General features: G+C 40.8%; 1 protein-coding gene across 1 annotated transcript; it reads right to left on the bottom strand.

Annotated features, from left to right (window-relative positions):
* Positions 1-4,798: 4,798 nt before the first annotated feature.
* Positions 4,799-21,157, bottom strand: MCM8 (minichromosome maintenance 8 homologous recombination repair factor). The gene is made up of 18 exons (XM_069851027.1): positions 21,055-21,157; positions 20,844-20,918; positions 20,276-20,358; positions 19,953-20,102; positions 19,122-19,225; positions 16,994-17,192; positions 16,208-16,293; positions 14,642-14,793; positions 13,553-13,751; positions 12,754-12,784; positions 12,341-12,481; positions 10,640-10,781; positions 9,790-9,985; positions 9,299-9,512; positions 8,147-8,356; positions 7,485-7,561; positions 6,804-6,993; positions 4,799-5,539 (listed from the first exon to the last, which is right to left on the bottom strand). The coding sequence occupies exons 1-18, from the start codon at positions 21,155-21,157 to the stop codon at positions 5,447-5,449; spliced, it is 2,445 nt and encodes an 814-aa protein (XP_069707128.1). The 3' UTR covers positions 4,799-5,446.
* Between the last annotated feature and the right edge of the window lie 269 nt (positions 21,158-21,426).

The raw sequence follows: 21,426 nt of genomic DNA, 5'->3' as shown, positions 1-21,426 counted from the left end.
CTAAACCATTCCTCTTAGCACCTCGTCCACCCATGCCTTGAACACCTCCAGGGAAGGTGACTCAACCACCTCCCTGGGCAGCCTGTTCCAGTGCCCAATGACCCTTTCTGTGAAGAATTTTTTCCTAATGTCCAGCCTAAATCTCCCCTGGCGGAGCTTGAGGCCATTTCCTCTTGTCCTGTCCCCTGTCACTTGGGAGAAGAGGCCAGCACCCTCCTCTCTACAACCTCCTTTCAGGCTTTCCTTTTTAGGCTGGACATTAGGAAAAATTTTTCACAGAAAGGGTCATTGGGCACTGGCACAGGCTGCCCAGGGAGGTGGCTGAGTCACCTTCCCTGGAGGTGTTTAAGGCACGGGTGGACGAGGTGCTGAGGGGCATGGTTTAGTGTTTGATAGGAATGGTTGGACTCGATGATCCGGTGGGTCTCTTCCAACCTGGTTATTCTATGATTCTATCCAGAGACCATCACCCCCGCCAAGCAGCCCCTGGAGAGCACAGCGTGTGCAACAAAGGGAGGAAACTTATATAAATAAATCCCAAGAACTGGTTTTAACAGACACTTACTCCAGGAGAAATAATGAATATGTATGCTGTGACTCTGTATAGCCTTTGTGAATTGTACTGGAAGTGACACGCACGTGAGGTGGAGCTATCCCCTGCATCCTTGACATCTGATTGAAGAATACTTAATAAACAAATCAGCATTGGTTACTGAGTCTGGTTTGCACGTTAGGTGGAGCTATCCCCTGCATCCTTGGCATCAGATTGAGGAATACTTTACTTAATAAACAAATCAGCATTGATCATTGAGTCTGGCTTTTCACAGCATCGCTTTTCAACACTCAGCAGGATCTTGGGTGTGTGAAAACCTAATTACCGTTTTGAACCATGAGCTCTAAAGCAGTGCCTCGCAAAGGAAGGAATAAGTCATCTTGTTAAGGGAATTAATTAGCTTAACCAATAGATCTTGGCCAGCTTGCAGTTCGAAAGATTGTGATTGTAACAGGAGTTTAGCTTGTTGAAAATGCACTAGTTGAAACAAGCAACAAATCAAGTATTGTGTACATTAAAGAAACTCAACCGTGAGTGGTGCTCCAAGGCCGCCAAACCAGGGCTGGCTAAAAGAAAGAAAAAAAAAAGGACAGTTCTGCAGCAGAAACACAGAATAGACCTGAATTCACTGAGAGGACACAGTGATGAAGAAGATGAAATAAAGACCACAGAGAAACTGTGATGCACATACAAGAGTGGGTGATAAACTGTGCTAATGAGAGCTCAGAAAAACAATATGTGTTTCCCAGAATCTATGTGAATTTGTATGTATAAGCAGCACAAATGTCACCCAGGATCTGCACACATTAGGTGAAATCATCCCCCAGTGCTGCACAATAAAGGGTAACCTGCTTAATACTCAAATTGGCATTGATCATCTAGTTTGGCTTTTTTTCCCCAACATCACTCAGTCTAGAGTAAATTCATTATTTCAAATAAGAAACATTAGAATCTACACATTTTTGCCAACAAGAAACAAGTCTATCAATTTGGGTAGCACAGAATTCTCAAGTCCTGGGACTGATGGTGGTTTTTGCTGCTTCTTGGTTATGGAAAGCCTTCTCTTGGGGGAAGTTTTTGAGATGCTTGAAAATGTGGTGATCGGTGGGAGAAAGGTGTAGCAAGGAAACTGGGTGGGTTTTGTAGCTCAGTTCGTGCAGCTTCTGCAGAGTCATTTGTAAGAATCATAGAATCACTAGGTTGGAAAGGACCCACTGGATCACTGAGTCCAACTATTCCCATCAATAACTAAACCATGTACCTGAGCACCTCATCTACCAGTCTTTTAAACACCTCCAGGGAAGGTGAATCAACCACCTACCTGGGCAGCCTGTTCCAGTGCCCAATGACCCTTTCTGTGAAAAATTTTTTCCTAATGTCCAGCCTGAACCTCCCGTGGCAGAGCTTGAGGCCATTCCCTCTTGTCCTGTCCCCTGCTCTACACAACCTCCTTTCAGGTAGTTGTAGAGAGCAATGAGGTCTCCCCTCAGCCTCCTCTTCTCCAGGCTAAACAACCCCAGCTCTCTCAGCCGCTCCTCATAAGACTTGTTCTCCAGCCCCCTCACCAGCTTCGTTGCTCTTCTCTGGACTCGCTCCAGAGCCTCAACATCGTTCTTGTGGTGAGGGGCCCAGAACCGAACACAGGATTCAAGGAGTGGTCTCACCAGTGCTGAGCACAGAGGGAGAATAACCTCCCTGGACCTGCTGGTCACACCGTTTCTGATCCAAGCCAAGATGCCATTGGCCTTCTTGGCCACCTGGGCACACTGCTGGCTCATGTTCAGTCGCTGTCAACCAACATCCCCAGGTCTTTCTTCTCCTGGCAGCTTTCTAGACAGACTTCTACTCTGCAGCACTGCACAGGGTTGTTGTGCCCCAAATGCAGGACCCAGCACTTGGCCTTGTTAAACCTCATGCCATTGGACTCTGCCCAGCAGTCCAGCCTGTTCAGATCCCTTTGCGGAGCCTCCCTACCCTCCAGCAGATCAACACTTCCACCCAGCTTAGTGTCACCCGCAAACTTGCTAAGAGTGCACTCAATGCCTTCATCCAGGTCATTGATAAAGACATTGAACAGGGCTGGACCCAGCACTGAGCCCTGGGGAACCCCACTTGTCACTGGCCTCCAGCTGGAGTTAAAACCATTTCCCACCACTCTCTGGGCCCGGCCATCCAACCAGTTTTCCACCTAGGAGAGTGCGCGCCTGTCCAGGCCAGAGGCTGACAGTTTCCAAAGCAGGAATCTGTGAGGCGTGGTCAAGCATTGTCATGGAGAAGAATTGGTCCTTTTTGATTTGGCCAGTGTTGGACATGAACATTGCAATTCTTGGAGCGTTTTGTCAATTCCCTGGCAATACTTCCCTGCAGTGATGATTTCGCCAGGATTCAAGTTGTGGCAGGAGATCCAACTTGCTGACCACCGAACAGTGACCATGACCTTCTTTCAATGCAGCTTTGGTTTGGGAAAGTGTTCTGATGCTTCACCTCAGTCCAGGCACTGCGCAGAACGCCATTAGTTGTTGTATGGAATCCATTTTCCAACACATGTCACAACATGATCAAGAAATTGATTTTGTTGCACAAAAGCAGCACAAAGCAGACTTTGTAACGGCCAAGCAAACTTTGTAAACCCAAGCAAATTTGTTGAAAAAAATCTGTAGGCAAAAATCTGTGTCTAACCCTCGCTTCCTTTAGTTCATACAGTCGGTTGCCTCCTCGTGTAGGATTTACTCCCAATTTGCACAAAGGTGTATCCCTGCTGCCCGAATGCCAGCACTCATGGACAGGTGACAGCTAACATACGCTCAAGGAGATTGACAGTTCATATGGTAAAATAAACCATTAACCAGTTCCCACAAGAAGCAAAGAAACCTGGAAAGAGCAGACTGCTTGCCATTTCAACAGTTTATATGGAGAGCTACAGTTTCTTAGTTTTCTCTTAAGCATATAATCTGTCAAGCTAGTTTTCAATTTTAAGTATTTTGAAGTAGATCCAGAACAAGGCAACATCGGGCAGTTTAAGATATTCGTTCAAAATTGTAAAGCTTGTATATTCATAAAAAAATTGCTGGAAAGCATGTTGTAGATTAGATCCTTATGTCAATAAAAAAGGCAGAAATACTGAGGCTTATTTTCTTACCTTACAGTGCATGTATCATATCATGCCTTAGAAATAAAAGGGGGGGAAACAGAAGTATTAGCAATGCATTCTTGAATTTTTTAAAATTGTTTGGGTTTTAGTACTTGAACAGAAAGCTTCTCCTCAGCCATTTTATTGCACTAGATGATAATTCTGATTTCATAAATGTAAAGTCAGACTTGTTTATCTCTTTGCCTTAAACATTTCGTCTGAGGACTACCCACTTGTGGCACCAGCTTGTCTGTGGTGCCGAGGTTCAGGGGGGCAGTGCAGGAGCAGGCACAGCTCTCCCTCGCTGGGGTGAAGTTGGGCCCCAGAGCTGGCTTCGGTGCGGGGAGGGGATGCAGCCGTGGATGCTGCCCCTGCTACCCCCTACCTGCTCGCTTCCAGGGCGCCAAAAAGACACAGGCTGATGGGGGTCGAGCTAGCCTTATAAAGGACTACCAAGGAACCAGGGGGGAGTCTCGCTCTCACTCACACACTTTGATTGGACCAGCCTGGACCATGCGGCCTGTAAAAAGCTGGTGCTGTGACGTGTTCCCAAGATCTGCTGCTGCCTTCGATGTGATTTCGTTCCTTCCCCTCTCTCTCTCTCTTTCTCTCTGTCTCTCTTTCATTACCTTATGGTGTGCGTGTTGGATCGGATCTGAGGGACCTGGGTTGTTTCTGGGGATTCATTTCTGTAACCTTGGGTGGTTGCACCCCCTGTGTCTTTGTTGTGCACCCCAGTATATTGGTGTGTTTATGCTTGCCAGAGCCAGAAATAAATACTGCTTTTGATATTCACCCTGGGAGTGACCTTATTGGCCTCCGGATCGCCACACAGACAAAAGAATCCACTTTCCCCCCAGTCAGGGCCAGACACGAGCATGTGGCTCGTGGGTTTGGGTTGTGAAAATAAAGGTTATGAAATATTCAGAACTTTACTTTTGCATTCCTCTGTGGCAGGAAAAGAGTTACACAAACACACACAACAACGTGTTTGTGTTAGTTATCTTGCAACGGCCACTACCACCCACACCAGTGTTACTGTTACTGTGTAAGCTCTTCAACAAATCAGATTTCTCATATATGAAGTTTAATGAAAGACAAATATAATCCAATTCTTATGTTATGATATTTAAATTTGTAATAAGGCTATTTTCTTAAATCAGACTTGCATTTTTAATAAAATCTAATCTATAAGGACTGATAAATGCAAGGCTGCGAAGCAGAAAATTAAGTCAGTTTCAATAAGCTGTTAACTTCTCACAGCTACAAACCTGTTGTCTTAACATGAAGGTTCCCATGTTTTCAGAAACATTTCTATACTTTAAATTCATCAAATGAACTGTAGTGCTGAAAACGCAACTCTGTCTTCTCAGGAAAGACTTCTGGTTTTAAATTCATGGGTCCAACATCTCTTTTAGAAGTAGAATCTGTTATGGCACTGTGATAACATCAATATCAAATACATTTCCCGCTCCTCAAGGATGAGGAAGTACGTGCTAGTCTTACGCAGTCCCACTTGGGCTGGCAGACCTATGGGACGAGCCCAGCAGCCACATGTCAGTTTGCTCTGCGGTAGCAAGTAGCTCACAGCACATGCCTGTGGGCACCACCAGTTTCTGAATGGGATCTCACACCTCAATAAGTGCCAGTGGTGCGCCTGCTGCCAGGGCAGCTGCAGCTCTGCGTGCTTCATTGTGGCAGATCCATCACTGCATTCAGATACAACGATTACCTCTCAGGAGAGTTTCACACAGTGGCTCTTCTCACATAGTCTGAAGCTGATAGATTCTTGAACCTTTTTTCAAAAGATAACCCTGATCATTTAGGGATCCAATAAAGCTTTCAAAATCAGATACCTGGGAAAAGAAAAGAGAGAGAGAAAAAAAAAAAAATTGGAAGTATGACATTTTATCTGAGGTAAAGCAAAATAAACAGTTTAAAAGAACATAGTGAAATAAAGAGAGCTAAGTATAGGTTAGCTTCCCTAGCATACAGCTGAGGTGACAGAGTCAGTTGTACCCTTTCCTGCTTTGCTTACACACCTTATGGCATGCAGAAAACATACAAAGTAACTTATGTGTAAATCTAAGTTCTGAAACACAAGTATCTACCAAAGAAAAGTCTCATTTCTCCAGCTCCCATGGTTTTCCAAGCATTCATTACAGATACAGAACTTCAAACAAGCAAAAAATATTCTATATATAAAAAGAAAATTAGAATTAATTTAATTAGCATTAAGTAACTAATCACTGAATGAATGAATGATCTTGTGAGAAAAGAGCTGGCAATAATGCGTTCTGTCAGACAGGATTCACACCAAATCCAGTCTTACAAGCAGTCAACATTTGAAGTTCAGCGACTGAAGTCATCTTGTCCCAGCAGGCCAAATTAAGCTGGCAACTGAAAGAACAACCTTATAGTCCATAGTAAGTTCCTTAGAAAGAAATTATCACTACTCTTCACTCATTACGCTGAAATCCAGTTCTAAGTTTTAAATTTGCATTTTGAGCTTTTTATCACGAAACAAAAAGCAGAATTAGCTATTGATACCTTTGTTTGGCTAAGTGCCTCCCAAGTACGGAATACAAATCAATTGCAGGATAAAACACACCTGTGGCCATGTATCCTACCTGACATTCCTATCAAGTTACAACATTAGGATGCTTGAAGCAGGAATAAGAACCAAAAAGGCACATTTGGGCCAGACGAGGCCAAGCAGAAACATCACTGCCCTGCTCAAACAGATCTTGGATACCATAACAGTCTAAATTTGGAAATTCAAATAGGTATGTTCCCTGGGGAGCCAGGAGGAGCAAAGTACACCGAAACCAAAACTGCCTGTCACGAAACGAAGGGAATCTTGTTAAGGATGAGCTTCAGAAATAGAACCAACCCTTACTACTGCAAGGAGTTGTAACTGTTACACAGCAAGTAAGAGTAGTAAAGCTTACAGAGGCCATTCAGGCAGAGCGTTCAGCCTAAAAGCAGCAAACACTGCTTATATCTGTTGATTGCAGAGAGGCCCAACAGATGTGCCTTTTCCAATTTCCATTTTGCAATCAATAGTTTTGACTGGTCTTGCAGTTTGTTGTTGAAGAAATGCTTGATTTCTAAACTTACTCGTATTTGTAGCTCCTTTGCAATCTGTCGAAGCTGTTGCAAGTCAAAGAGATTGTTGTAAGTTCTCTCTGCAATACTGTTGAGGGCAGAAACAAATCTTTTTGCCTGTGACCGATTGCTCATCCCAGACCCATGCTGTGAACGTTCAAAGTCCAGTTTTCCAAACTCATCTGAGTAGGTTCCCAACATGCTAAAAACATATAAAAAGAGATCAATGGAAGCTAAAAGCGAGAGGGTATTAATTTGCTTCCTGAAACATAACTGCTTGAGAAAGCTTTAAGAAGCCACAGAGGAAACCATTCCCTAGTGAAAATGCCACTATCTAGGGAACTTAGGCTAAGCATTTGTCCAAACCGCTTTTAAACTTTAATTGTTCAACTGCAACAACAGAGAGTAATCACATAAGAGAAAAAACCTTTGGCAGCACTTCATATCCCAGTTACTGTGCACCAACATACATAACCACTACAGTGACACAACTCAAAGGCCTAAGCAATTGTATTCAAATTTGGGCTGCTGTTAGCTTTTGAAGAAGAGCACACAACTCTGAATATTGGTATCATGGGCCTAAACTTAATAATTTCTTCACTATGTTTAAGTATCTGTATTAAAAAAACCCAAACAATCTTTGAATGAAAAGCATTGTAATGCTTTATCTACATCTAAAGCAGTGCATATTACCTGTATTTCATTATTTCTACTACATCCTCTGCATCTTCCTTGGTAGACTTCTCCCTTAATTCCAGCCTTGATCGTGCCTTAAAACAAAACAAAACAAAACAACACACACAGCTATACGTAAGGTATATCATAGCTGACATGAAGAAAGCTACAATCGCCCTATTACAAACACAAATTTTAGGAGCAATGATGGAACCTGAGTCTACAGGATTTAGAGGAAGATTCCTCTTTTTTTTTTTTTAAAGAATTTTAATATCATCTCCTTTGAACTCACATTATCAGGCTGTAACTCGGAGTTTGTTAACAGTGTATTCTTGGGAAGCAGCAGATGTTTTATTAAGGCATAGTGTTAGAGACAACAGTAGCAGTTTTAAGTTCGAGACAGGCAGCAGCTTGTCCCTGCCTGCACCTTCTTTTCCTCCTTTTGGAAGAATGTGAAAGATTCTCTTTCCAGCCCTTCAGAGTTGTTTAAAAGGCTTTAAGCATCAGTAGCTTTTAAGCATTTGTAAGTCTCTTGCATTGTCTTTTTTTTTTTTTAAACATCACCAAAAAAAAAAAAGTGCACAGCTGTGAATAACCTGTCAAAAATTACAGAGTATCAGTAGCAGTTTAGGAACAATCTCTTTGCTTTCAATCCCTTAAGTATTACATCTTGAATTTACCTCTGTAAGTCGAATCAGAGACTCTAGCTGCCTCGTGGTGATTGGTGTGCTGTCTGCTCCTTGGTTCTGTTTCCGAAGCTCGAGGTAGAATTCCTGGAGGACCTGAGCAGCTTCTGGAGATAACTTTGGGTGAACATACTGCCGAGCATATCCAACATACTTCTTCAGCAGCTGATGTGGAATGGCATCAAAGTTCTCTCTTGGTAAGATCTAACCCAATTACAAAGAGCTTAGATTTCTGTCTGTCAGAACCCTATACAATACAAATTTTAATACAAAATCTTCATATTCAATACTTTATCTGGTAAAATCTTCACTGTAATGACTTTAGTGCTTCACATGCAAACCATGTATTTTAAAAGTACATACACTATGCTCAGACACGTAATTAACCACATTTAGCCATTTCAGAAAAAGCAGCTAAAGCTGCTCATTTGCAATGACAAGAAGTGCCAAATATGATTTAACTATGTCAAGAATTTTTCCTCAAAGAAGAGAAAATCTAATCTCCCAATTGTTACATGTCCACAGAAGATTAAACCATCACTGCTGACATCCCATTTCCAGACGTGCATGAGTTTAGCTCCAGTAGGGGCTATTTCTCCCAAGATCTGGCATTTGACAGTATCAGCCCTCAAAACGGTCACTTAAGTTTAATAAGAAATATGCTTCCTCCTATAATCCCCAAATCCATCATGAGTTGCAGATGCCCAAGGATTGGTTTACACGCTTCTTTAGTTGAGTTCAGTACTTGACAGCACATCATGCTATATCAAATTATTATATCTAGTCTAGTTCTGTAGCTCGTTATTGAAATCTAACACAGCAAATTTGCCTTAGAGCACCTCATGCAAAGTATCTTCTCACTACTGCAACCAAAAATAAAAATAGCTCAGCTAATAGATTTCCTTCTGTGTGGAGATAAAGATGGTTTAAGACACATCTTTAGCAGCTCCAGCAGGGTGGGTAATGTTAGTTACAATAGGCAATTGGTAGAACCTGGTGGCTGGGGCCTTAAATGCTTCCTCTTTTAATTCAGAGCCAATTATCATGAGAAGAATGGGAGATAGAGGACATCCAGCAGGTCAGAGTTGCCAGGTCCCAGTGCAGGGAACACTGTGGCGTTAGCAACAGTCACAAGACAAGTCCTACCTTTAGTCTTTCAAGCAGTGGTCGATCTGAAACAACTTCAAGAACAGAGCGATTCTGTGTGTTGGTACGAGTCACAACAGTGCTGCTGCACGCTGCCTGCTTTCCAGCTCGTATTGCCATCACATGCTCAGACAGCAAGTGATCATGATCTTCATTTGGGGTGTCCAGTAAAATGAAAACTAAATCAAATCTGGACAGTAAGGCACTCCCCATTCTAAAATAAAGACAAGAAAACCACAATGTTTGTTAAAAAGTGGAAAAATCACAGCAACTCTGCTCCACAAATACATTTAGAAAGTCCTGTCCTGTTCCCTCAGAATAAAGTAGAACAGCAATAGCAATTTCTGTCTCAAAAGCCACCAAAAATGTTAAAATAAGTTTGTATTGAAGCTCCAGGAAACTTGAAAACAATGATATACAAACTACAACACTGCCAGAAGCATCTGCTCCAGAATGTGAACTATATCAGTAGCATTTCAGGAAGTGCTCACTTTAAGTTCTCAGACACTGTTTTGGCTTTGTTATAATGTCCTCCAACTGGGTTTGCTGCAGCAACAATGGATGTTCGAGCTGGCAAACTGCAAACAATGCCAGCCTTGGCAAGGCTGATGCTTTGCTGTTCCATGGCTTCCAACAAAGCCTGATGCTGGTTTCCCATCTTATCAAACTCATCTATTCCACAAATACCTGGAAGCAATTAACACAAGACAAAGATTTATTAGAAAACAGATTAACAGATGGGCAAATGTATGCTATGTTTCAGTGCTGACTGTACAGTCCAATAGACTGTATGTTATAATCCATCAGAAGTCCAGCCTAGAGTCCTGGGGACTGCAGAAAATGTCAGAACAAGTTTCCATTTCAGCAAGCTTTGTTTTCATTTCATGCTGCTGCAGCCGAACCACTATAAAGTTGACTTGGCTGGCAGAAAGCCATGCCTCGATTACACATTAAGGTGACAAAACAAGCTTTTCAAAAAAAAAACAACAAATCCCATAAGCTGGCTATTTTTAAAAGACAGTAATAATCCAGTAGTTACCATTAATTCAGAGATTTCTTACCAAGGAAATCCTAGTTCTTTGTCACATTAAGTAAGACTAGTATGTGAACAGCAGAACAACAGTTTCCTACACATCCTAAGCACTAAGGAAGCAGGAACCACCTCCAGAGAAGTCACTGGAGAAACTCAGAACTTCGTAAAACATGAAAAGCCAACATCATACTTCAAATTTACAATTTTAGTCCACAATTACACAAGCATTGTAGTTCACCTTATACTCAGCCCCCTCACCACTTTGTCCACGTTTGTTCATACAAAACCTGTAGCATTACAAGTATTACCTTGATCTCCAAGCACTAAAGCACCAGCTTCCAAGGCAAAATCTCCAGAAGCACCATCTCTAGACAGCGTAACAGTCAGGCCAGAGCTGGTGGAAGTATTACCACAAACATACACACCTCGAGGAGCAATGTTACACACTGCCTAGAAGAGAAAGAAAAATAGTAGAAATAACTTGGGTCACAATACTTGCATGCAGCCATGTTTATGTGTCGAAGCTACTAGGACTTTGGGCACAATGTTTACATTTCAAAGTATATTGAAATGTCTGGGGACATGCTGTCCGTCACAGAACTGCAGATATAGTTTCTGTAGTTTCAGACCCCAAATGCTATTTAGACTAACACCTTCCCTGAGTGACCAACATAAGCTGCTTCAAAGGAAGCACGCAGAGTTCTCCCCACAACTAGGGGATGAAGGACACTCCTAGTCTTCTTCATGCTTCTACTATCCAGAAAGCAGCTTGCAATTTGTACTACAAACTAGAAAAGAAAAGCATGGTAAGCTTGAAGAAATTTCATGTGCACTGGCAAAACATAGAAGTGTTGCAGTTAAATTTGCTGAGAATACAGTTAACATAACCAGATTTTTCCAGTAAATCTTTACAGTTACTGGTGCTTCTATTGTATTTTAATGATGACACCCAAAGCGTATTTTTTCAGTACCAGATATGTGACAGGCACTGACTACCGAATCAAAAAAACCCAACCAAACCAACAAAAAAACCCAAACATAGGTTTGGTTTTCTCCTTGGGACTTGTTTTCTGTGACAGTGATGACTGAGAGGAGCCTTGTCTCAGGGACAACCTGAGGAAGAGGTTACTAGCTTTTCTTGAATGGCATTCCATTATTTAGTAACGAAGTGAAAAAGCAAATCATCTACTGTACGTGAGGGAGTCCACGTTCAGTGAAAAAAAAAATTAAAATTTGTTTGCTGAGATGCTTGCATACAAAACCATCACATTGCTTACGTTATTGCAAGCCGTATCCTAACATAACACGTCCACATTAGAAAGACTCAGGCTTTTTGAATGAGGTATATAATGCTGCAGCTCTAGGCGAGCTCTGTCCATCTTCACAGTAATCACGGGAAAAGACATGCAACTTCAAAACTGTTCAGTTTCAGATGAAAAAAACTACTACTGACTGATTTTGTCACAGTCATGCAGAAACACCCACCAAGCTTAAAACCCAAATGCAGCAGCAGGTCCTTTTCCCAAAAAGCCAAGATCTGTGCTAGCAAAATAGAAATAGCATAAGAGAATAGAAATAGCACAGAAGGTGAGTGACATGGTATTTAAAGTTACATTAGTTCCAAGAGCATAATGATTTTATTTGACAATGGGTCAGCTAAAGGAAGATAGGAAGGAGTGAAACTTCTCATCAAGGAAAAGGGCTGGAGGGAAAATAAGGAAACTATGAGAGCAGGACAACAAGTCTAAACTTAAAAGTATAGCTGCTCTATAAAGTGGTTAACAGGCTGGATCCCTTCCGTTCTGCAACACTCCCTGGAAGGAGCACAGCAGGTGATCTCTTTGGGTACCATCCTATGTTTGAAGCATCCTACATGAAAAGATAGCTCAAGTTAGGCTCAAGCAAAACTTTGGTCTTAACACAGATACCCAACTATGCTTATGAGAAGTCAAGGTAACAAGGAATAAGAGAAAAATACAATCAGACGACAGAAACAAATTAACCCATACTTGCAACATCTGACTTTTTCCTAATCCTGGATCTCCAACGACCAGAACATGTGGATCTCCTCGCACTGGGATTCTGTTCTTGTCATCTACAAACTTCTGACATCCTCCAAATAATGCCAAGGCCAAACCTGCCTTTACAATCTGTAGTAGCACATACAAACATTAATAAGTATTTAATCCAGCACTGACAGTTCCCTGAAATCAGCTGTAAGAACCCCTTCCTTCTGGATGGCTGAACTTAAGGGTACAAGGCTGCCACTTCCTTGTCACTGAAAGTGACTAAGAGACACAGTCACCTTCTTATAGTCCTTGCCCCCCGCCCTCGATAAGCTTTATAAATCCTTTAGGAGTTTAGGGGCCTCCTGTGGCATAAATATTTCAAATTGACATTGCAAGAAGAGCTGTTAAATTACCTCATGGCCATAGATTGCAGGACAAAGAGAGCTGAAAAACAAAGAACACTAACATAAGGGGAATATAAATCTTTTATTACTATTAAATAATCACTTGTGCTGTCTCTCTCGTCGTACAATACCTCTATAAACATATAAAACACTTTGTTAGCTGTTGCTGAATTTCTAACAGAAACAGTTTAAATCAGCAGCATCAAATTTCTTGAAATTTTCAGATGACCGGATAAGCTTGAAATAAGAAAAGCCTTTCATTGGGGTTCACACAAACACAGAGAAGAATCAATTTACCACTGATTTCTACACCTATCAAGTAACTACCTGCAACCCTCCTTTTAAAGATGCTAGTTTCATGTTCTTTAACTCCTCTGGAACTTAAGGGACACTCCAGCTAGAAGAGTACTTCTCGGTCTGAAATGAGGGTCTTTCACACTCTCTGCTCAATTCTTGCACCTCTTTCCTCTGCTGTAGAAAAGCAGAGCCAAGAACAGAAGAGCGCTGATGAGTTGAATTTGCCTAGCAAGGAGCAAAATTAATTGTTTTTTTTTCCTACTAGTGGCTTTCTGTCTCACGGCTGAACTGAAACACTTGTATCCCTCCCAGAATCCTAACATACTCACTGTGACACTTTTACTTCCTCCCAAGCCTCTTGCCCACTGAAGATTATTAAATCTCTGCAGTATCTATTGCACAAGCCTTAGACATTTCATAGCTTTTATAATAGCTATCATGTTTGTTTAAAGTTGGTCGCACTGATTCAGAAGCCTAATCCTAGACACAGTCTAGGTCTGACAGAACTTACTTCACGATAAGCCTGAACAGATTTTCCTCAGCTTGTATTTCTTGAACAGCATAGAGGTCTTTAAGCGAAAACTCCATGAATGATTTCTGAAAAGTTTCATCATCAAAATTCTTTGGTTTTTGTCCTTTACTGTTGCTGACAGAATTTGCCTCAATGTATAACAAGAACATACACTTGTCATTCTTATTTTTAGAAGCTCCTGTTTGAAAAAATGAGGAAGTATGAAGGATTTTTTCATATAACTGAGTACTGATGTTACTTACAAACAGCATAGGATAATTCAGAAATATTAAGAACAGTCACGTGCAAAATGCTCATATTCAAGTAATTGAGCATCTACACTTCCAAAAATCAATGCAAAGTAAGTAACTTTCTAGTAACATTTGTTCTTTAAGTTCCCTTCGTTTAGGTACACAATAAAATATTTTGCTAGATTAGAATGATGCATATAGAGAGAATTTTCTCCCAGAATAAATGAAGTTTTCCAGGAATTTTAAATTGTTACATTATTCTAGTCAAATATATTCATACAAATATAAACAGAATATAAAGTGTTGCCACTCAGTATCTAGAAGAAAAAAATATCCATAGTCCAGTAGAATCAAAAATGTAGCTTAATAATTAATTTTCTATATTCCCCAATGATTATTAAGCAGAGAATGTGGTCTCCTTAAAGCAGTACTGCAGTTCTGTGCAATGCATTCTATTACAGCCTCAGCTGGGGCAAAAAAAAGAAGTCTGTCAGAGACTTCAGGAAACAAGGCTGCCCCCCTTGCTTTGAAACCACCGGGTGTCAGACCAGTGCTGCAGGTTCAGTACTGCAGTTGTGCACAGAGCAGTGGGGTGGGTTGTGAAAGCCCCCCCTCCATCAGTGGACTTTAGACATAGTACTCCCCTAGGACAGCACCGCTTCTGGCTTATTCAGAATAACTATTTGTTATAAAACATTGGGAACTTCTGAAGAAATACATGCTTAATGCATTTGCAACTTCGAGAGCTCAGAATAAGGGGGATGTCTGTTGTTGTTCTTGCGTAGTCACTAGAAAAATCCCCACCCTAAGCAAAAGGTGTTCTCTGATGATGTTTTACCTTCCTCAGTGCTCGACACCTTTACTATGCCTGTAATTGTGACCATATCTCCTGGAACACAGCTGTCCACAAGATCTTGAACCAGTTCACATTCAATTGTGCGAGGGATTCGGCCTGCCTCTCGCTGATCATCTGACATAAGCTCCTGCACCCTGCAGAACACAAAGCAAGCATAGATTCCATGCATAACATCTCCAATTCGATTATGGCATACAAGATTTGCAGCTGCATGCTTCCAACCAATCCTTTCCAAATCAAAAATGGACACAGCAGAAATGCCCTGAGACACTAGAAACAGCAGTGGTGAATTTGAAGAAATTTTGGAAAAAGTGGAAAAACAGAATTTTTCAGTTCCAACTTTAATAAATGGGTCTATATTATGCATGAGACCCAGAAAGACAGTAACTATGAACTTCAGAAATAATATTCAATGTTGAAATTCAGATTATATAGCACTGATTAGCCTGTTCATGCAGCAAAAGTACAGTACGTGATAAGCTGGACCTCATATACAAAAATTAAGGAGGTCAGACATTATTGCCCTGATGAATGCTTAATTGGCATTTTAACTCTAGGAAAGCCAAAGAAACTCCTCAGACCATAACAAGAACAGTAGCTCGCTCTTTGTATAGTTGTAAAAGGCTAGCAACTAACAAGCTTTGGTTCTGCACTTAGAGCTCCAATAATTTTCCTTGAAACTCAAAGTTAACCTTTTTAAAAGCTGTGATAAACAGCACCCTCTAGAGCTGCTTAAAGGAATGTCAGCACTATTTTTTTAATGATTGTTAAAAGGTTTTTATTACAGATAGTTAATAAAAAAAAATTTAGATGTCATTTGGCACAATAAGACTTCAGATACAGAGCACGTGAACTTACAGAATCTGACTGCAAGAAGTGGGGAAAAAGTAAGCAGAGTCCTCTTTTTTCCAAGCTTTACTGCAGCTAGCTAACAGGATGGACAAGGAACAACAGAATAAACTCATCTGAACATATGTTATGGGCAATTATATGACCATCACAGCACAAAGGAAGGATGAAAACCAGACCCACCGTCTACCTTTCTATGCTCCAACATTGTTAATGTCTGTAGAAACAGTAACTTGTTGTTGTTGACCCCACAGGAAAGGTCTCACAAATTTTAGGCATACCTAACTTGCAGATTTTTAACCCTCAAATTTACTTTCAGTCCATTCAGGTCAGGCACACTTGAGCAATGTAATTTAATAGGGCTCTTCTAGCTGACTTACAGCTCATTAAAGAGAATCATTAAATAATAGATGCAACTAGAAATTCTCAAGAAAAGCTGCAAAGAGCACAAACTGAACATTTCTCAGAGAATTCAGTCATGTTGGAAGGAATTTCCAAGAAGCTATTATATTGGGTAGGTTTAATATACACAGCATACCAGCGCTCTGATAAAACAATGGCTTTGAAATACAAACTTCAAAGAGTGCTTGCCAAGAAAGAGTATTAAAATTACACAGTCTAACATGGAATGAGCCATCCCATCACTTTTTGACTACCTTGTTGGATTATAATTTTGTGCAGAAGGAAAGACAAGCTTACTTAATAGACTGCCAGTCCACTGTAGTGGTTAAAGGAGAGCTTCTGTCAGCTGTGAAGGATCGGCCACGGCACTCAGGAACAAGGCACTGTAATAATAATAATTGTAATTGATTCCCAATCTGTTTTAAAATCATAATTCAAAAAAGCCATGTGTTTCACTAACACCATTCCAAGAAAAAGCTAGTTAAATTAGGGCTACAAATTAGCATATATATAATTAATGAAGAGCTATCAAACACAGACACCTGAACCCTGTCTAGGCGTTGTTAGAACAAATACAGCTGAATTGCATGACTCCCTTTGTGGTTTTTTGTGGGAGTTTTGTTTGTTTGTTTGTTGGTGGTTTGCTTTTAATACCTCAGGTTGTTCCTGAGGAGATCAGGTAATATCAAATAACTGGGCATTATCTAATGACTTTTTATACCCAGATAAAAAACAGGAAAATTAACAGAAAGTTCTAAAGAAACCCCACAAAAAAAAACCCAGTCTAAGCATAGAAAGCCACAGCAGCAAGGTGGAGGAGGCTTTTAAAAAACAGCGGTGAAACAGAAATGAAAAGAGATTTTTTTTTTCCTAGATTTGAGGGAGTTTCTACAAACTGCTTTTGTTTCAGCAGGATTTTTCAAGTAACAAGCTGCAATACAAAGTTGCGTGCAAGTTTAATTTTTTCTTATGTGTCCATTGTTTAATCTAGCTTAATGACTAGATTTGTTTGTTTGTTCAGTATTGCTGCTTTTTGTCATATCACTGCAGATTAAAGTATGAAGTTAAATGGTTTTAACTTACCTTAGTTGGAAGAGTGTATTTTCCATCAGGTAGAGGAACACTCTGAACGTCTCCACACGTACCACATACAAAAGCTAGTTTAGTGCACAGAGGCTTAATGTTACTGACACGCACAACAGTACCACGCAAGGCAATGTATTTTCCATAGCAGTTGGCCCGGACATTTTTCAGCTGAGTTAGCGGGTCGTAGTTGTACACCCTACACAAAAGCTAAGTGTTAACATTTTGAAAGCTTACCCTACTCAATTGCAGAATTGAAACCAAAACCAACCAAACAAAAACCCACACACAAAGCAACAAAATATTTACACACAAATTATTAACAATAATACAGAGGAATTATTAGCAAGATTTTTTTCTACGGACTCATAGCATAGTTTTTGACTCCTGCTCTAGAAAGCAGCATAACATTTAACATTTCCCCAGGTGTATACACCTCAACAGCTCTGCACTTTGTTTATATAGTAACACCTCCCTTCTATAAACAACAGAAATCAGCGATGCAGCAGAAATTACTTTATAGTCATCTATAACCCTCTCTTTGAATTATGTCAGATTAAGACCAGAGTTTAGACATGTGACACAAAAGGATCAAAGACTGTATGTCTGTGCTCCAAAAGAAAGGGTGAGTTTTCATGTTTCAAGGGCATAAGAACCTGTCATCAAGCACCACACGCTGCACTTCTAAGGATGACAGAGAATGCCTAGCCAAATAATCCAACGGAACAAACATTGAACAGAACTATTTATAGCAGAATGGACCTCATGAGATTGTCTAGTCCATCCCCCTGCTCAAGCAGGGTCAGCTAGAGCAGCTAGCAGGTGTATGTCCAGTTGAGTTTTGCAGATGGAAACTACACAACCTCTCTCACAGTCAAACAGCATTTTCTAGTGTTCACATGGAATTTTAAGTATTTTAATTTGTACCCCACTGTCCCTTGTCCTGTCACTGAGCACAGTCAATGAGAAGAGCCTGGCTCCAGAAACCCAGGGTTTTCCTTGCTATCTCTGCTTAGGACCCTGAACGCCACCATCTCACTGTTCCACCCTGCCTATGCTACAGAAACATTTCAGGAGCATGCTAATTTATTGACTTATTGAATAAATTTCTCTACAGGATAATGGTCCATAACTGTCTCAGAATTCAGGAGTTCGTATATACCTTTATTTTGGCCACTAGTTTTTCCTTAACATTTTACTGTGTAATTAAAAGGCTGCAGTTTTAAAAAAAGCAAAACTTGAAATATGTATTGTAGTATGACAAACCTCAAAATTAAATCTACACGCTGCTTTCCCAAAGCAAGCCAGGACCAGGAGGAAAACAAACCCAAACCCAAACCTCAAACTCAAATAGGGCTTATATTCCCACCTCAGGCTACTGAAAGCGGACATGCCATTACATCTGACAAAAAAACCCCAAACTGAGCTAAGAGCTTGTTTCATTAAAAATTCAAAGGAAGTCACACTTTTTAAATAACAGTAATCATGGTTCTTGTAAGTACATGCTTGTTTAGAGTCGGTGTAACCTCAGCTTCCTCATTTCAAATTAAAGTTTGATTAATTAGAATTGATATTCTTGACACTTTCTACCAGTAATCCTTTAACAGAGTTAAGCTAGAATGAAACAACACATCTTCAACAGACCACTACCAAAACATCCACATAAGGACTAGTAAATATTACTTTCAGCTGTAGTTTGTCTGTATCCTCCAAATCTACTTCTTTACAAAGATGAGCCTGTTGCCAACAACAGGCTAGAATACAATGCCTTCCCAGCTTCTACAGTAAACAGCAGAAATTAAAATATATTTCCCTGTTTTAATCAATATGTACTGCACAAAATAGTTGTCCAACTTATAAGTTACTTTTCCATTTATAAGCTTTTCTTGTCATAAGCTTTTTCTTCAGCTTAAATGCAGGTTTTGTTTCACTTTTGTATTCACAATGACAGCCTAGACTTTTTCACAGTGAAGAAAAAGCAAAATGTAGACCGTTCTTCTGAAAATTGCTTCAGTGTCAAATATCTCAGTAAAACCAGTAAGCCTAAAGCACCACACACAGCTACTGACAACCACTAGAGAAGAGGCAAATAGATCGCCCTGAAAACAAAACACTCAACACCCATTACCTAGCATGAATGAGAGGCACGTTTATTATAGGTTCTCCATCAAGCGGTAATCCTTCCTGCATCTGCAGCTCTGCAGCATGCCTTTCAAGATCCTTTGTTAATACCTAGACAGAACAGAAAGGCAGACACAAAGGTACTATCTATGCAACACTAATCAATTTGCTATGAAATTTAATTACTGCCCCTTACAATCAGAGCCATTGCTGAAGTCTGAAGAGACCTCTGCTATCCAGTAACGAATGTCAAGTGGTGTTTTCCTGCTTCTGAACAGTTTCATGCTTAATTTTAAAGGGAATTTTATAATTAATACATTTGTTGTGCTTGTTTCTTTAATTAAAAAAAAAATAATGTACCCAGTAATCTTTAATGCTAGTCAAGGTGTGGCATTTTGACAAAAGCATAAACATTCAAGAACTTGCCTGTCAACAAGCAGTGAAATGCTGCTTGGACAAATTGGACGGAGCCAGGAATTCCTGAATTTGCTCACCATTCACCTGCCAGCTGCATGAGGTGGGACACAGCACACGTAACTCCCAGTACATTAATAGATCAGGAATTATAACTCTGTGTTAAATAAGTGTTAGAACTACACTTAGTTTTAGTCAACTACTTTGATGAATAAGCAGACTGCAGCGAGACCAATGCATTTTCCAAACACAATTTTGTAAACCATGTGGAAATGGTGGAGATGAAAGGGTTTGAGTTTTAAATAAGCAGTATATTTCTGTGAGACAGAAACCCAGAGATTTGGGTTTTATAATGTAATTACCTTTAAATCCCATTGATTCTTTGTGAGGATTATGCTTCTATGTGCTGGAATGCCATATTTACCTGATGAATTGCCAGACCCATACAGTGCAGTATTTTCTGAGGCATATCCCTTAACTCAGTAGATATATTTGGTATTGATTTAGTTAATTCCGTATCATGGATGAGTTCCTTATAATCCACAAGAATACTTCCTTTTCTTTCTATTTCATCCTGTGTAGCAATTTAAGTTATTAAATACACTTAAAATTATAAATGTAACACAAATTACATCATAAAAATTTCACATTCAAAATGCAGATTATTTTTGATGGAGAAAATACATAAAATCTGTAATGTTACTGTATCAACAATAGGAGGGAGGGAGGCATCATGTTTGCCTTTACCTTATCATAAAGCTCAATGCGTTGCATGAAAAATTTTTCAAAGGCTTGAGTCTTCAAGACAAAAGGTGACTTGTCAGCATAAGCTAATTAGAAACACACTGCATTAGTAACTGACATAAGCAATCAATTTCATTTCATGAAATAACAAACATGTTATTTCTCTTTCATTACTTTTCTACATTCCAGAACCAAGACGATAGGTCTCTACAGTATTACAGTAATGTTCTGTTTGAAGATCTCTTATAATGCAGAACTTCCTCTAAGATGCCACAGGACAAGCATGTAGGCTCAAGAGAGGTACAGAGGTGTGTATATTCCAGTCTTTGACAGACTGCAGGTTTTATGTGGCTAATTGAATGAGCTTAAGAAAGATCATATTTTATACTATTCAAGATTCCTTTCCAAGGTTTGGAGCCCCCATACATTATGAAAATCCCTACTGCATTCACGTTTTTAGATAACAAATATGAATTTCCACTGCTTTCTGCTGCATTCGCCCCCTTTAATTATAACCATTTCTAGAATAGTGGAAAAAATACTTGCTATATAGAAATTGGGCCTAACGTACCTTCAGAGAAATAGAGTTTCCAGCCTTTATAGGGAATAAACTGGTCCAACGTTGACTGAACTAGCCGAGATCTCACTAAAAATCAACAAAACAGAACAAAACGAGATTAAAATTGCGTGATTAATAAAAGTTTGCAAGTTTTACTCAGCGATTCCCCTGACCGCTGGGAGGCAAACAGCCTCAGAAAGCGGGGACAAACCCAGGCTCTCACCCGCTTCAGGCGTCCTTCTCGGCTCTGCTTTGTGCCCTCTGCCCCGCCACCCCCGCCAGCCGCGTCCCCAGGCGCCGCCTCTGCCCCGGGGTCCCCCGCTCATGGCGGTGCTGCCAGAAGAGACTCGAGCGCAGTCAGGGTTATTTGCCGAGGAGGAAGAGGAGGACGCAGGGGACTCCGCGGCGGGGCCGGCGACGACGGGGGACGCAAAACAGGCGCCAAAGGCCGGCAGCGCGGCCCCGCGCGCCCCGCGGCCCCGTCATTGGCGGGCGAGCCGCACGCGCGCCGCGGCGCGGCCAATGGGAGCGCGGGGCTGGGGCAGGCGGCGCATGCGCGCTGCCCTCACCCGCCCCAGCCCGCCCCTCCCTGGCG

This window comes from Phaenicophaeus curvirostris, chromosome 2 (assembly GCF_032191515.1).
Source record: "Phaenicophaeus curvirostris isolate KB17595 chromosome 2, BPBGC_Pcur_1.0, whole genome shotgun sequence".
In the NCBI taxonomy this organism is placed as follows: Eukaryota; Metazoa; Chordata; class Aves; order Cuculiformes; family Cuculidae; genus Phaenicophaeus; species Phaenicophaeus curvirostris.
The sequence above is the reverse complement of the archived record's forward strand: the minus strand, read 5'-3'. Positions and strand labels throughout refer to the sequence as shown.

Excerpts from the sequence above, each read along its gene's own strand:
- MCM8 (XM_069851027.1), bottom strand. The coding sequence starts at position 21,157 with ATGAGCGGGGGACCCCGGGGCAGAGGCGGCGCCTGGGGACGCGGCTGG. Across the intron at positions 16,294-16,993 it reads AATACACTCTTCCAACTAAG|TGCCTTGTTCCTGAGTGCCG; the intron begins GTAAGTTAAAAC and ends TTATTATTACAG. Across the intron at positions 9,986-10,639 it reads TTTAGTGCTTGGAGATCAAG|GTATTTGTGGAATAGATGAG; the intron begins GTAATACTTGTA and ends AATTGCTTCCAG.